Genomic DNA, 18091 nt, shown 5'->3' with positions numbered 1-18091 from the left:
TTCACAAGAGACAAAAAAAGACTTTTGTTTAAACTGATGTGTTTTTTTCTTAAAAGAGTTACGCTTTGTTTTTTTTTTACTTGTAGTTTCATTTACAAATAAATAATATATTTTTTTAAATATTTTATTAGGTGTTTTTTATTTTCGTTTCCTTTTTATGCGTTTAAATCAAAGTAAGCTTTATCCGAAAAAATTTTTTTTTTAATTTTTAATTTTTTTATCGCTCTGTGGCAGTGAGCAAACAAATTAAATTATTTATCAACCAAAATCCTATGAAGTAAGTTACCTTATCAAATTCTGTTTTGGCTAAGGAGACCGTAATTAATAAAGAAAAACAAATTTAGCATATTATATTAAATAATTAGTTTTTTTGTAAAAATTACATTCTAATATGGCTCTGTGGCAGTAAAAAAAAATGAATCATGAAGAAAAACACTATAAAGTAAGTAGTCGTATGATACATCTTTTCCGGGGTCAGGAGATCCAATTTAAAAAAACAAAAAAAATCACATTATTCAACGGCCCACCCTAACTGTATTGTTTTGTACCTGTCAAAATAAGTGATGATTTTCATGACACATTATTGAATCAGCGATGTTGCAAGCAAACAAACCACCCCTAGTTCTGCGGAAATTTTAATTCTAGCCTCTCAATGTTCCAAGGAATGTATTCCTTATTTATTTTTATAATGTAGCGACATCTAACTGTCACGCCTTAATAAAGAATTAGATATGTACAAAAATATAACAAAATATGTGTGTATTGAAGCTAATAATATTTAAATGTGTTTTTTTCACTGTCTAGTACCTAAACTGAAAGCAAGTTTCTACTAAGGTAGGTTTGCTCAACTAAGCTCATTTTGGTCATTTGATTTATGGTAAAAAAGATTGTAAGTTTTCAAAATGCAAATTTCTTGAAAACAATTAAAGAAATAGAGTCTTATCAAGAGTACGTTTTTTGTAGCAAATATGTTGGTTGTTTGAAATTATTGTTTATACCTAAACCTCTATGTCTTTAAATAAATTAAACCTTATATTAGTCAAAATTTTGACATGGGTTTTTCTAAGTAAAATCTGTATTGTTGTGACGAATTCATAATGAGTTACTTATTTTATTAGGTATTACGTTACTTATAGCAAAAATCAGCTAAGGAAATACTCTCTTACACGCTCAACAAATAAAAAAAAAGAAGAAAATAGACTTATTCACGTATTTAAAATAAATATGAACTTAAATCTTTAATGATATTTTCGTTATTCTTAATTTGATTTAAGCTAAATTAAATAAAATAAGATAAAAACAACAAGAATATCTATTTTTTAATAAAACTACTACAATTATCAGACTAAATAAAGTGAAAATAAATTTAATTAAAAATATGAACAAAATATACTTATTTTTTAAAATTTTCGTTTATACTCCCTGTAAAACTCCTTCTATATTATACTACTAATTTTACAGTTGATTAATAGCTTGACAAACTGTTTAAAAAATAACAAAAAATTCAACTAAGGTGTGATCTTAATGTAACTTAATGATAGAAAATATATGAATATCATATATTTTAAATTATTAATCAATTTTGAGAATGCCTTGTTCTACCTCTCTTTTTAGCAAAGGAATCCATGTATTATTAAAATCAAGCGAACAAGTAGCTAAGTATTTATCTTTATTTAACATTATAAATGCACTTTCCTTTAATTTACGTAATTTTGGGTTTTTAAAAATCATTGTTATTTATGTTCATTAATTCTTTTTGGTAATGTTCTTCAGGTTTCATCTATGTAAAATTAACTACCAGTACAAGGAATTTTATATATTACATTTTTATTAAATTCATTTTCATTAAATGGTTTAGTTTTTGTTAATAAATATTGTAATGTATAATTTAATTTTCTAAATTGATTTTTGCTATAAATGACTTAATACCCAATAAAATAATTAACTCATGGGTTTTTTTGTCCCATAAATCTAGGCGAATGTAAGAAATGGGCAAAATGGTATAACCAACTTTTAAATAAATTAAGGAAAAGTTTTTCAAAATTGTAATTTCAGAGCCATATAGTGCCCAAACCAAGCAACCTTATACTGAGATAAGTCTAGTTTTTCAAACCAGTTAATTTTTATTTATTGAATATGTAATGCTTTTGTATAATTTGGTTTTACACACATAATTAAGATTCAAAACTAAAATATCTTCTTTTGATAAAAATATAATATTCACATTAGTAGTAATTTTAACGAACCGTCGAGCTAATATAAAATAAAATATTTACCGAATCAACTTGTAAATACTCAATAATTTATCCCAGTCCTGTTTTTTTTACCTGAAAATTTTTGTTTTTACGATTAATGCATTCGATATTATAGTACTTGATTATGAAATAATTTTGAAATCACTGTAAGAATATTAATATTTTCGCCCTTTCCAATTCAGGTAAGTATTTCTTGGTTTCGAAATTTACATCACCGCCTAAAAGCAAATTAAAAAAACTTTATTAAGTAAAATATTAAACTACATAAACAAATAAGAATAAAAACAATTTTAAAACAAAATTTATTAATAGTAGTACAAAAATAAGAAACTTTAATATGTGAAAAATTCAAATTTTTACACTTGTAGGGATTTTCCTTACTTACCTGCAAGGAACAAATGTCTTGTTATCTACCGACCTCGAAAATAAATTTTTCTAACCGTTTGACACAGACAAGATACTTACGTAATTTAAATCTTGAAGCGATAGAACTTCATTTTTTCTTCATATATTTGGAAAATAAGAAAATCTCAGCAATGATTTGTTTACCCAAAACGAGTATTTTTTTCTGATTGTTTTCTTCAGTTGCCTAGGAGATGCTGTTTTGCCAAACTATAAAATGTACTATAGACCTGATAAATGTTATCTCAGCAGAAATTAGAAGACATTTTCTTCTTTATTCTAGAAATTTTTCTTATATGTGATTTACCATTGGAGCTATATTTTCATCACTGATTTTTTAATCATATTTTTCTCTTAAATACCAGTTCGATTGGTTTTTGGTTTATCTGTCTAATTAATTTGTTTATTTAGAAGTCGGTAGTCTATGACAATCTTAAACTTTTTATTTCCGTTTTTATCTTGCTTTTTTGGAACTAAAAGAAGTGGTGAGTTCCACTCCGAACAAGCTTCTTCGATAATTCCATCTCGTAACATCCTATCAACGTGAACACATGGCACAGATTTACAGAATACTATATTCTGTAAATCTGTGGTAAATAATATTCTGTAAATCTGTGGTAGAGGTTTGTAACAGATAGAGGTTCATTTTCAAGATAAAATACGTCTGCATACTTACTGCACAAATCTTATCTATTGATAATTTTTCCTGTGAATTTAATGATTTTCTATCAATTAAGTTAAAAATTTTTTCAACTCTTTCAACCGAAATAGATTGAGTTTTAAATTTAACTGTATCGTAATTCTCTAAACTCTGAACTGTGGGGTGAAAATTTTTTAATTTTATTTCTCTTTCATTAACATTTAAAAACCTTACTGGAATTTTATTATCTTCTGGTTTTACAATAGCACTTGCTACTATTACTCCATCGCATACTTCTTCAGTTAAAATTAAACATTCAATTTTCATACTTGTAAAACAATATTTTATTATTTCACATCTTGGTGGAATAATTGTATAGCAATGGTTATTTTTAGATTGCAATGGTAAAGTATGTTGTTTTCCATTGTGCCAAAATGAAATTATAAAATCTTCATAATTCATAATAGCATTCAATTTTATTAAAAAATTTGATCCTAGCACACCATGTATAGTGTCATCAAAAGCTTCTATTATAGTGAACTCGTGACTTATATTTTCATTATTCACATTTTAATAAAATTTCTGCTGATTCTTGAGAAAACGTAAACCCAGAGATTCCTTTTATTCGCATTTTATTTGAACACTTTAAAATATCGCTTTTTGCAAGATATCTAGAAAATAAGCTATTCATCCGCATTACAAGAAGAACCTTATCGCAAGAAAAAATTTGTTGCTTAAAATATGGTTTCTTCAACAGTGCTTATTTCATCGATTAACACCGAAGTTTGTCAACTTAAGGTGCAACATACGAAACAACTCCTCTGACACAGCATTGGAAGTGGCCCGAAGAACTTGGCTGAGGGAGGAAGTCAAAACCCATTATAGAAGCTTAAATAAGGCCTGATGATGCTCCGACAGGAGCGAAACACGTGTTGCTTTTAAGCTTTTTAAAGAAATTATATAGATTGGATGAGACCGTGACTTTGTGTCCTTACCTTTGTTTTTGTTTTCGTTTCGTCTCTTAGAGAAAAATGGATGATACGTTTCTATTTGAAAATGCTAGTCAAGCTAAATTCATCCGCTATTACAAGAAGAACCTTATCGCAAGAGAAAATTTGTTGCTTAAAATATGGTTTCTTCAACAGTGCTTATTTCATCGATTAACACCGAAATTTGTCAACTTAAGGTGCAACATACGAAACAACTCCTCTGACACAGCATTGGAAGTGGCCCGAAGAACTTGGCTGAGGGAGGAAGTCAAAACCCATTGTAGAAGCTTGAATAAGGCCTGATGATGCTCCGACAGGAGCGAAACACGTGTAGCTTTTAAGCTTTTTTAAGAAGTTATATAGGTTGGATGAGACCGTGACTTTGTGTCCTTACCTTTGTTTTTGTTTTTCAGCCATGTTTAAAGGTTCTTGTACAAATGTTTCTTCAGTGTCAAATTTACTATCTATCGATAACTTATTTTTATCAATTTCCTTTAATCTAGTTAATATAGACTCCCTACGCAAACTAAAATTACATTTAATATCTGTATCTATTTTTTTAACATCTACTACTACTTGATTATCATGAACGCCCTTATTAAAGTTATGTTTTATTTCCTCATACTTATTTTCTAAACCCTTAGGCTCCTCTTGTAACTTTTTATTCCAATCTACTGATTCTATACGAACCTGAGGTTCTTTTCCTAAATTAAGTTTAAATTGTGGAATTCTGTCTAAAAGCTCAATAAATTCTGCGCTCATTTGTCCTAAAACTTCTACATACTAATTAAAATTATAATAGTTAAAAGAGGAAAAATAAAATAAAATTTACTAGTAACAAAAATTAGCATACTAAGTTGGTATCCCTGGTTGCGCCCTAGTTGCATTGCGCAACTGCTAGGAACGTCCCCTCGGTGCTGGCTCCGGTGTGAAACAACCAGTTTTACCTTCTTACGCAATCTGCTGGCTTCTTGCAATCTCTTTTGCTATTTAACTTTTTAGTACTCTTCTTGACCTTCTAAGACAGTACCAGACAATGACTAATACTAATGCTGCTACAGCCACAACTTCTACAACTTCAATTAAGGAAAGCCCAGTACTTGTACTTCCATTAGCATTTGTACCTCTACTATTTCCTGACTGTGCGATTATTATTTCCTCCTTTTCTTTCGACTGGCCTTTTCCCATTGTTGTTTGATCACTTTTCTTACTAATTTTTCTTTTTGACAAATTTTTAAAATTTAGCGCGACGCGTAGGGACTGGCAGGGTCGCCATGTAATGTTGGGTTATTCCCATCAGGACAAGTTCGGGGGTAGCACTACGTGCCCTTATTAATTAGACATAACTTGTTCTGTTCATAGCTCGGAATATATTCAATTAACGTTCATCAAAAAATACAGCCGAAATAGTCATGGTCATCAATAATTTAAGTACATTGAACCGATAAGTAATGCATACACGTATAGATCTACTTATTTCCTAATATGTTATTATTGCAATTTTGGAGTATTATAATTTGGTATGGCTTGAAGGTGTCAATGGCCTCTTATATTATAACAATAAATTTGTCGCAATTGCTTAGCTTAATTATTAACATAAGTGTCCATTACAACTTGAATGAATTTGACCAAAGTCCAAACTGTTTCCAAATTTGTATATTATGCATTAGATGTGTAATCTAATTTCCCCAATATCAATCGAATTATTGACGCATCATCCCACGTTAAACAGCCTTTTATTTAAAAATAGCTCACACTATATGAAACATAATAATTATATAACTATTAAATAAAATTAGTTATGAAATAATTAGCTGTCTATTAGCAATAAAAAAGCGAACAAGCTCATAACCAAAATAAAAAAGTGGTAAATCAAGTTAACAATCAAATTACCTACTTCATTTGTCATTAATTCAATGTCTTAACAGACAAGTGTACTTTCTGCTTTGTGCACTAATGTAATAGATTTTTAGACTTTCAAGGTTTTTTTTTCTTTTAAAATCTCCTCATGATAGATTTCATAAAATTTTAAATAGTTTTTAAAATACTATTATAATGGCAAATTTTGAAGCCAGGATATTACATAAATCCAAAGTGATTTTACCCGACGAAGAGCATATCACTAAAGAATCGTTTCATGAATTAATGGATCAGCCCGTAGATCAACAAGTTCAAGATGACCCCGATGGAGTTGCTGCACATTTACTATCATCAGCGTTATTGATTCATGAGTCGAAAACTGCTTTTACACGAGAGGAATCCCTAAGTGAAGATTTTTTTGAAAAAAAGTGTGAAGAGCCAGTAAGTATTTTATTAAAAATAATTAAATTTTATTAAGATCGTGGCATTTTTTTAGTCAGGAGCTATTGGGGGAATGGACCTAACCACTGAAGATGAAGAATCGCAGGAAAAAAATTCAAATAAAAAACAGCAAGAATTGCAAGCAAATAATGCCCAACCTGATAAATCGTTGTCCATCTCAATGGACTGTACTAGTTCAATCAAAAATAAAGATGATCAAAAAATAAGAGGTAACGTGATATTTTAAAGTAATAAAATAAATAATAGCACTCTTGTAATGAAATTATAATTTAGGATCTGCCATATCTGATCAAACTAGCGAATATAGTGAAGACGTGCATACAGGTACTGAATCAATACGAGCATCGAAAGTCACCATCACGGATATGCTTCTTGCATCTAAGGTAAATCCTGGTTATCGAAATCAGGTTCACGATCTCAAAAAATATATGATCTATGAGAAATAATTTTTTTAATTTTCAGGATATACTAAAACAATCTATTGATGTGCAAGCAGATACTGAAAGCATATCGAGACACTCAAGGGTAACGATCTTAGATATCTCTCCCATACAAAATATTACTTCTGGCAGGGTATCAAAATCAGGTTTATCGACTCACAAAGTAACTTAGTAAATCGAAAATGACTATTTACTTAAAAATAATTATTTAAACGTAGGCTTCAATTAAAAAATCTATCGATGAGCGAACTAGGAGATATAGCCAAGAGATACCAAAATACGAGGCGGGTGTACGGCGTCAGTCGAAAGTAAGTATTTTAGACTCTTTGTATAAGTAATTTCCTGTTCAGTAGAATATGCCAGTTGCTATAAATATCTTCCTAAAGTAAAAAATCCAACAACTTTTTGTGACTTAAGAACATTTAGTTTACCAGCCTTATTAAAGTATATTGAACATATTAAAATAATAATATAAATATAAACCAAATTACTTCAGAAACTATGCTAACATGTAAATAAAATTACTTATATTCGAATAGAAAAATGACATAAGATCAACTCATAAGAAGTTATCTAGTGCACTGGTTCTTTTTAAAACATTTGATACAATCAATCAAATTTATTTTTTGACACATTTTATTAGCAAAGCCTAAGTAATTTTTTCATCAGTCGGTAACATAATATGTAAAATAAAATCCTTAAAGCAAGAGTAAAAATTTAAAACCATATCTTGTACGAATTTTTGTATTACTAAAGAAAAAACTTTAATAAGAATAAAGCTCTATCCTTTTTTAAAATAAAAAAGTCTCTCTTTTAAAAAATCCTCTTTTTTAAATATATATCTTAATATAACGTTACGAACTTTCTATTACATTAAGATGACTTATTAAGTGCGCTTGGCAAGACGTCATATATTTGTATATATGTTGGGCGCAAAGCCCGAAAACGGCCAATGGCCGTTTTTTTTGCTTAATCTTAGGATCGGATTATCTAAAACGACCAAAGCCTTAATTTCATTTTAATGTCGGGCTTTGGCTGTCTCTAAACAGCCAAACCTAAGATTGGATAATTAGGATATAACCAAAGCTTGACGTACTTGTACATCTTGTTTTAGCGAATCAATATAAATTTATGTAACGTTTTAAAAACAATTCCTCTTTTTTAAGTGCAAAAAGTTGTGCATATTTGTTTTAATTTTGATTTTATTAAAAAAGAAAAATTTTACAAAGGCTATGGCAAGTCCGAAGAAATTTGTTGGCATAAATTTGGCAATAAAAATATTTATATAGAGAGGTCATCGTGCAAGGCACAATTTATTTTTTCGTACGTATAAACATGATACCTACATAACACATGGCTACTTAAAAAAAAAGAAATAATAAATTGTATAAACTTTTATTTCAAAAGAACATGATTATGTATATGAACTAAAAAAAAATTAATACATGTATTGTTTTATTATTATTTCTTTTTAATTATTTATTTCTGCAATTTAATGATGAGTGGCATTTTGAGTTGCATTTCACCCTTTTTTTTAGACAATTGCATCTTCTGTTTGCGTAATTATTTTTACAACCACATTTTACAAAACCTTGCTTTGATTGAGAATCTTCAGCAGCAACAGTTCTCAGCGTTAATTTTTTTTCTGGAACAGTCACCATGTCTATGAACCTATGATCAGCTACTTGGAACTCGTTTCTTGCGTATAATTTTTCAAGTACTCCTGATGATGTTCCTAGCTTGTAGAGGTTACTGTCTTCTTTCCATTCCATAACAACAACCATCACGTTTCTTGGTGCAGCTCGTCCTCTGTCTACATCTGGTATTCTAACCAAAACATTTTGCCCAATACTAACAGGAGCAAATTTTTTGTTGGATCTCTGCAGAATTTCGTCGGCTTGCCTTTTCTGGGAAAAGGAGGCTGCTTTACGTGCTTTGGTAATTTTTTCTTGCCGAGTGCAAAGCATACATTACCTCTCAGGTATACACGTACACTGAAAAAAACATGTTGGTCAATAATCTGCCTACATAATACATGATTTGGAGGGTGAGTAGCCACACTTAGAGAGGACTTAGAACATTTCAAAAAAATGAAAAAACTCCATATAAGCATTTGCCTCAATGCATAATTATGAAGATACAAAGTGTAACGAAAAGCTAACTTTCATACCCTGTACTTATTTCGAGAACGAAGCAATTTCACGCATATATTTGCAGGAACTTAGTACCCACTCTGTATATCCATAATAAGGCATTTTCAGGCAAATCCTTATAAAGAGTTTTTCCATTTTTTTCAGATGCTCTACCTCCTCCTTAAGTTGGGCGACTCACCCTCCAAACACCTTGTATAAACAGTAATTTACTTATATGAAGTTTTGTTTATTTTTTGTACGAAAAGAAATGAAATATCACTTACTTCTTTTTGCTTGGTTTCATCGCTTGATGTCTTGTATGATACTGCATTATTTTCTCCTTCTACATCTGAGCTGCTAGAGATGTCTGCGTTAGAATTTTCATTTGCTATATTTTCCAACTCTTCCTCTTCAGTAATATTTTAAAGGACCTCACAAGGTATATTTGAATTAAATGGGCCATTACGTATAGGTACCCCAAACATAGCCTCATACGGACTTCTGTTTATACCTCTATGAAAAAAACTGTTTTTCTTTAGTTGAACAAATCGCAATCCGTTAGCCCAATTAGTACTCTTGTTATCTGCCATCCAAGTTACCAAAATGTCCCTAACATCCTGGTTTGCCCTTTCTACACTTCCCTGGCTTTGAGAGTGCCTCGGTTTACCGTAAATTATTTTAGCTTCGAACATATCAGCAAGTTCAGCAGCTGCTGTAAACTCTCTTCCATTGTCACTTTGGAGGATGTAAGGAGCACCTATTATACAAAAAATGTCTAAAAGATTGTAAGCAACCTCTGCAGCTCTTTTAGATTTCAAAGGTTTTAGAAACACAAATTTTGTCAGATGGTTCTGATAATTTAAAATAAATTTGTAGTCTTCGTCTGGTTCTGTTTGCATATCTATAAGGTCCACTTGCCCTCTTGAGTTCATGTTGTTGCTCAAAATTGGTCTAACCACAAGCCCTTTTCCTTTCTGTTTTTTCTTCAACTGACATTGTCCACATAAGCGTAAATAAATATCAATTATATCACGGGTAATATTACAGTATTTTTTTTAAGCTCTTTATCCATGCACCGAGTTCTTTTATGCCGCGTATCAATGTGGGTTTTATGAATAATTTTATACACTTCATCTATATGGCAAAAATATTTTATGCCTTCTTCACTAGAAGTTCGCTTTTTTATAAATTTTTCTACATCCCCGATGGTTAAAATATCGTACCTCTTAATTCTGCGATAATCTAATGATGTAAGCAATTCTCCCTGCCTTCTTTTAGTTAAAGAAACTTTTATATCGGATAATAATTCATTGTACTTTCCTGAATATAGGCATTTAATTTCAATTTAAATTCTCCTTCACTTACAATGGACATCGTAAATATAAGACAAAACACTCAATGCGACAGTGTTGTCGGACCGAATTTATTAAGCTTTGGTCGTTTCGTAATTGCATAATCCTAGGTTTAGCTGGTTGGAGACGATCAAAGCCCGAAATTGAAATAAAATTCGGGCTTTGGTCGTTTTAATTAAGCCAATCCTAAGATTGAGCAAAAAAGCGGCCATTGGCCGTTTTTGGGCTTTGCGCCGAACATATACACTATAAGTCGATATACAGATTTCTCCTAGGCGTTCGATAAAGAAAATCAGAAACTTTTAAAGTTTGACATACCTTAAATTGATTGAGTATATTTGGTATATTCAAGTTGGGATACACTTCAGTTTAATTTAAGTATATGAAATCAAACTAGAGTATATAGCAAAGTTATTTTATTTTAAGAGGGTTAGGTAAAGCTTTGCAGCAAAAAACATGGTTTGTTGCCATTACTAATTTTATTTTCAGAAATAAAATTAATAACTGATGTTCTACAAAGATCACCATATGTCCGTTTTACATTTTCATATAAAAATAAGATGCTAAGATATTAAATATGCAAAATATATAAAAATATATATTAGTATGCAAACTAAAGACACCCTCGGCTCATAGATATGATTAAAATTATGTCGAACTCGACAGATAATTACGATAATACTCTAATAATAAAGGATCAACTTGTTTTTTATTTTGAGAAAATTATAAAAAGTATTTATTTAGATCTATGGGCTTATCTAAATTACCGGAAAGAGATTTATTTTTAGTTTTTTATATTATATGTAAATTTTCATATAATATACAAAACTTCATTTTTTATAAAGAACCTTTTTTAAAAAAAAATTCTCTTAAGATAGTTTGTAAATATCTCTTTTTTTATTTTCACTTCTATATGAGTTTGGTTGCGTAATTGTTTATAGCTATTCCAACAACTTTTATCATACTACTTTTGTATTTTTTAAACGATTTAAGTATCCTGAAGTTTTATCATGGTTTCTATAGTGTTTGTTAGGCAGGGTGGATTTTGCTTTTAAAGGAGTGGGAACATGAAAAATACCTTTTATTAAGTTATTAAAACATGATAGCTTTTGGCTAATATTAAAGGTTGAAATTTAAAATCTTCCAGTATTAATCTTTATTAATGCGCTCTAAATTTAACATAACAAGTAAATTAAGTCTAGAATAGTACAAGTTTTATTAATAACTCTAGTTAGAGAATTTTCTATTTTTGTTGTAAGTTTATTGTTTTTAGGTCTAAATAAGTCATTAAGACTGTTATTTTCGAAATTCATTAAATCTCAAATCAAGATCACCAAAAATAACCTTGTCACAATACATTAAAAATATCGATAAACAGGCCTTGAAAATACTTACCTATTCAACATATCTCGTTTATAAAGAATTTTAAATTTTATAATTAAATAAATTTTTAACATATATCAATTTCACCACGTCTTGCAGCTCTATCAACTCTTTTAAAAATATAACCCGTATCTGCACATAACTTTCAAGAATATTAGACGACACCCACGTTTCGGAAATTCCAAGAATATAATTATTTTATGTACTAATTTTTCTGTAATAATAATAATAATAGTAATGATCTTACACCCGCACAAGATTTCATGTTAAAAACTTACTTTTTTATCAGCTAATATAATACTTAAAAAAAATATAAATTCCCCTAAAAATATATACCCATATTATAAAATACATAAATTTTATAAATAATGTAAAAGTAAAACACCAAATACTATTGTGAAATTTAGCCTCCGGTTATATGCTATTTGCCACATTTCAAAATATCCTTCTCCATCCCTGTCAGTTCTGTCTTTTGCCAACATTAACCATAGAGAAATAAATAATAAAAGAGTGTTCGAAAGGTAGCCTAACCTGATCATCAAGTTCTAAAACTTAACCTAACAAATTTAGTTCGGTTAGACCGCATCGAGGGCCAACTTCTGTCATAATTGTCATTAGATTATCGATTTTCTTTCGTTCCTTGCCCCCACCCACCTTCGCATCATCGATCGTCGCCATTGACGATTAACGCCATTGCTTATTCCTTTTTATTTTGGCGTCCATTAGGTGTGTCCTTTTGTTTTTTTTCTTAACAAAAAATTGTGGTTTCAGATCCCTAGGATGGGGTTAGTGCAATTTTTTTATCAAATAGTTTTCACCATATTGTAGGTCACCTAAAATTGTTGTTTACCATTTTAAAACTGCTGAAAATTTATTTTTAAATGCAAGGCACCTACTTGTTCTAATACATACTATTGGCTTATTAAGGATTCATACAAAAATCAAATTTTCTTTAAATTTCCTGAAAGTGACATTATTGGGAGGTCCGAATGGTTTAAAATACTTGGTTTAAGCCCAACCTCAACAAGGTGTTATTAATGTTAAGACCATTTTGATGATATTTTATTTACTAGTACTATACATACTCGTTTAAGAAAGTATGCTTTCCCAATTGCTGGCCCAAGTATTATTCAAAATGTCCCAGTACTGGTTGAGGCACAACTACCTTGGGAAAATACATTGACTTTATTACCTGCTATCATAATCCAGCAATCTCAATATAATGTTCAGAATGAACATAATTATGCTAGACCACTTTTTACTAGGTCTGACGAAAGGTATCATCAGTGCTTTGCTGCTAGGAAGTACCAAAAGCACAATAAGTGAAAGAACTTCCATTCTACCAGGTCACTACTCAAAGAGGTACCTCACCTCGATAAGGTCGGAGTAAGATCCAGGGATTCTCCTTGTATATTTAAGAAAAAGGACTGATGCCATCTAGAATTATACATCAGTGTTAACTAATTTTTAATATCATACTCTCCATAAAGAATATTTTAATTACAGGGTTATTTTTTATATATTACCACTACCAACATTTTTGGGTACCCTCTGTACAAAAAAGGAGGTAGTAAACGTAAAATTTTTGGGGCATATTTTTGAGAAATATGTTCTTATGTCTATAAATAATTAATTTATAAATTGTAATTTTTGTATCATATCCTCAAAATGTAGAAGAAGTAAAATACAACCATGGACAGTGTTGTGCTAAAGCAGCATAAAAACAAATTGTATCAGGATCCCTTTAAAGACAATAAATTATAAACTTACTTTACAATTGACTTTATTTCTACCCCTACCCTTGTTAATTTGTTGATAACAGTGAAATTAACATTGTTAGTATCGAGCATTTAATTCTCAAAACAGGACTTAATATATTATTCTTAAATCTCTAAAATATTGTCTTACATAATTGACCCATTAAATCTTTTTTTGATAGCGTATTAGGCTGTAAAATCTCTTTCACATTCTCTAAAAATCAATGAAAAAGTGCATTATTAACAATTTATTTTTTGAAGGGCCTTAATGCATTAACTTAACAGCTTAAAAGCAAATTTGATGAATTTAATGTCAAAAAACTAACGAATTCAATTAAAAAATGTAAAAAATAAACTTAAATTACATACATTATCACTCTTAGCCTCTGCAAAAAATTAAATTAATACACTTGCACTATTTTATAATTTTGAGTTTGTGATCGAGATTCACAGCCTTTACGCTGTTAAACATTGATTTAATGGGTCAATAATTTTAAATTTCGCGCCATTCTAAAATTTTGAATAGCTTATATAGCCTACCGAATAGTCTTTCATTTCTATGACGGATCGGTAATACAGTAGACTATTTTACCGACTGTGACAAATGTCAATTATTTTAGTTCGGTTAGACCGTAACCGTATGCTGCAATTAGGGTAAAGATGGTGCCTACTTGTCACTATAGGATTGAACCCTCTCATACTTTTAATTTCTCTATGGCATTAACAAATTATATTTGCGCAGAGTTAGCTCTTCAACAATTATTACTTTGATTCCCTTTAGCTCTTTTTCCTAAAACAATACATTATTTCTTTGATTAAAACTGTATGTTAATTCGTCGCTAATCTTACCAAGGGGCGAAAGCGATATTTTTTTTGTTTTGGAGTTAGGTCCATCAAGTGATCAGATTTAACGGTATCTATGATTTAGCAAACTGGCGAACGTCCATCTATAGCAGTTCCCGTAAACATCAAAATTGTCTTATAGGCGTAAGCGACACTAAATACATTATAGGATCAGGCTAAGAGGCGAACATGCACAAAATGGAGTTTCGCCTAATTGTCAGATCTCAAAATAGTAATATTGGCTGTTATGCCTACATCTTTCTGTAGCGCAGCCCATTTTTACTGTAGTTAATAGTAGTGTGAAAAAAACGGTTGTGTTAAATTATTGTCGTGAATTAGACGATCGCGGCCTTCGTGCAGTATACCTTTTTTCAGATAGTTGCGGCGGTCAGAACTGCAACACGATTGTTTTTACTATGCTGCTGCATACAATAGCAAATTCGAAGAACCTTAAAAAAATGCGTTTACATTTTTTTGAAACGAGCCACGGTCAAAGCGAGGGCGATTCGGCCCATAGTTCAGTATCAACAGCTATTTCTTTGGCCGGCGACATCTTTATACCTGCTCAGCCTCCACCTATTCTAAAACTGGCTAGACGAAATCTACCATACACTGTTATTAGCATGAATGTAAATGATTTTTATAATTTTAAATCCCTTTCTGAAAAAATTCGTATAAAATCGGTTAGAAAATTCGAAACGGGCGAGGATGTCGATTGGACGAAAGTAAAAGAGGTTATGGTAGACAAAGACAATATTTTACAACTTTAAGTAAACCTTGCTAAAAACTACTTTGTATTGCCCCTTAAAAGAAATACGCTTGAAATCATGTCTCAGCCTATACCTCTTTTAAACAAAGACTTGATAAAACTCTCTCGAGATAAGTACAATGATCTTATTAGTTTATGCACAGGTCTTACACCGGTTGTAAAAGATCAAATATTTCAAAAATATTTTAAAGATCTTCCGCATGAATAAACAGCCAAATGTTTTTAATTTTTGTATGTTTCGATAATCTTTATTTATAAATTAATAAAATAAGTTATCATTTATATTTTTGTGGTTATCCTCTAGTATCTACTGTTAAAATGTGTATGTTTACTTTTAAAATATTATTAAATTTTTGATGTATAAGAGTTGCTATTCTTTAGTTCGTTAGCTTTACTGAAACTAGTTGTTTCTGTTAAGTTGTATTAACAATATTTTTCATAAATCTACCTATCATAACGAATAAACAAATACCTGAAAGAGCGGTTACATGTTTTATTTAATTTGAATATTATAAGTTATTTATAGTTACTTATTTTTATAGTATAATATAACAGGCGAACATCCAATATAACATTCAAAAAATCTAACCAATGGTCGAACATCCATTTGGGTCAATTTTAGCTATAAATAACTTATATGTATTCAAAATTTACACATATATTTAGTAAGCATGTATTTAATATTATATATTGACCTACGTAACACCATAGACAGTAAAATAATTAATAAACTATTTAAAAAGTAATCGTGTTCCAAATAGGACCTATTTTCTTTAAAACGCTTTCCTGTAAAATTAACAGATTGGCGCTTTTGCCCCTTGATAAGATAAGCGACGAATTGGTCCTATTCTAAAAGCGTTTTTTTCTCTATACAATTCTGCCGCTCAATATATTATTATTAGGGATATTAAAGTTATCTTTTATAAGCCTAGCAACTCTTTTTTTCACGTTGAGGTATCGTCTGGCAGGCCAATTAATCGGATTTGAGTTAGCTTTATATTCTGCTCTAATTAATTTATTTTTATACAAACTTTTTCCTTTTCCATTATAGTCGGATTACCGAACAGATGGAGTAAATGATGTGCGCGAAATATAGACCCGCCCATCGATGCAACCTTGGCAGATTTAGACGAGGAGAATTATGCCTACTTATTTTAAATTATTTTACCGTACAGCTTTGCTTTGTAAGCAGCTTTTTTTAAACTATAATACGGTCGCCTGTAAAATGGGTCCAAACCGATTTTGAGGTTGTGCCAGGTAATGATATGCCAAACGGTCAAATTTTAACCACAACATTTTTTGTCATTTTCACGTATAAATTCGCTCATCCTGTGACACACTGTATATTAAAAATATTTATTAGCTGCTGCTTCTGCTGTAAACTGGACTTTTTGCACTTTTTTTATGCTGGATGCTCGTTATCACACATTTTCTATATGTTCATAATCACTTCCTTTTCAGCAATGGTCAAATGTTTTCGTACTCTTTTCTTGGGGGGTGACAATGTAACGACGCCACGTACACCCCGTGGCGTGTCAGCCATTATTTGTTAACAAACAAATTGACAAATTAACAAAAAAATAACACAATCTCAACTTTTTAATATTGCGAAGATTCAAATATTCGAATAGCAGAAAATTCAACCAAAACGATCTAAAGTCGCTCGACTAATAAAATTAAATAAAACCTCAAGTCATGAACCCTATCGAGGCTCTAGGCCACACCTCCGGCGCAGAACGATCACGTGACCACTCCATCTGTTCGGTAACCCAAGTATAGAACATTTTTGAACTTTGTTTCGATAACATTAAACTCCGCTTCTAGGGTCACAATCCGCTTGTCTATTTTCTGTGACAAAAATTTCTGCGTTAAATAAATTATTAATATAAATATAGTATATAATTATATTTATTATTATGAATTCAGCTATAGGGCTGGTACTCCCTTACTGGGGGAACATTCACTCATGCCAGATAGTTATTATCAAAAGGCTTAAGCTTTATGGGAGCTCCGTTCCAAGTTTTCAAGCCCATGAGGAATTTGTAATACTGAAGCATTCTCCCATTCTCCATAAATTTCCGGATGCTTCCGGGTTTTGCAAGAACTGATTTGCAGCTGCTTATGCTGACGTACATGAATTCTGTCAAAAATGACTGAGCTTGCTAGAATCCTTGCCTTTAAAAAATAAATTATTATTATATAGCGATATGAAAACTAATTTCTCCAGTGCATGTGCTGCTCAGGAACCTCTTCAGTCTATTTTCGGTTTCTTCGGTATTGTCATGTATAATAATTTACCTACTCTAATATCATTAAAACCAGTTCTACTATTACAGACCATGTCGTGTCATCTTTTATAAACCGGAATTCGCTGACTGTACTATTTTTAATTTCTGTTTTTCTGATTATAAAGCAGTCCCAACTAAATTTTCTATAAAATCCAGAAAAATTAAATAAATACGCAAATTACAACGTATTTTGGAGATAAAAACTTTCTAAACTTTAAACACTTTTGTCAAACCACTGATTAAAACTTCCTCTCTAAGAGGCTGGCCAAAGCAGGTAATGTTGGCAGGGAAACATGACCTATTTTAAATGGAAAGAGCATCTGGCTCAATCTTTATTTTACCTGACTCTCTTAATAGTTATTTTATAAATGTTGCAAAAAACTTAATGAAACACCTACTTTCTATGACCCTTTTTTACCTTATTTTCCTAATGAAAATATATACAGTTTCTTTTTTACTCCTATAGTACTAGAAGAGCTTCGCAGTACAATAAAATGTGATTAGAAAATGAGATTAGAA

At 30.5% G+C, this 18091-nt stretch overlaps 1 protein-coding gene across 1 annotated transcript in view; it reads left to right on the top strand.

Moving 5' to 3' along the window:
• Positions 1-6194: 6194 nt before the first annotated feature.
• Positions 6195-18091, top strand: part of LOC126737573 (coiled-coil domain-containing protein 96) — a 33145-nt gene continuing 21248 nt past the window's right edge. The window contains exons 1-5 of the mRNA XM_050442518.1: positions 6195-6587; positions 6643-6817; positions 6882-6991; positions 7071-7211; positions 7267-7356. Coding sequence (XP_050298475.1) covers positions 6342-6587; positions 6643-6817; positions 6882-6991; positions 7071-7211; positions 7267-7356 — 762 coding nt within the window. The 5' untranslated portion in view covers positions 6195-6341. The remainder of the gene's footprint in view (positions 6588-6642; positions 6818-6881; positions 6992-7070; positions 7212-7266; positions 7357-18091) is intronic.

Source organism: Anthonomus grandis, chromosome 1 (assembly GCF_022605725.1).
Source record: "Anthonomus grandis grandis chromosome 1, icAntGran1.3, whole genome shotgun sequence".
Lineage (NCBI taxonomy): Eukaryota > Metazoa > Arthropoda > Insecta > Coleoptera > Curculionidae > Anthonomus > Anthonomus grandis.
This window is presented reverse-complemented; position numbering and strand designations above follow the sequence as displayed.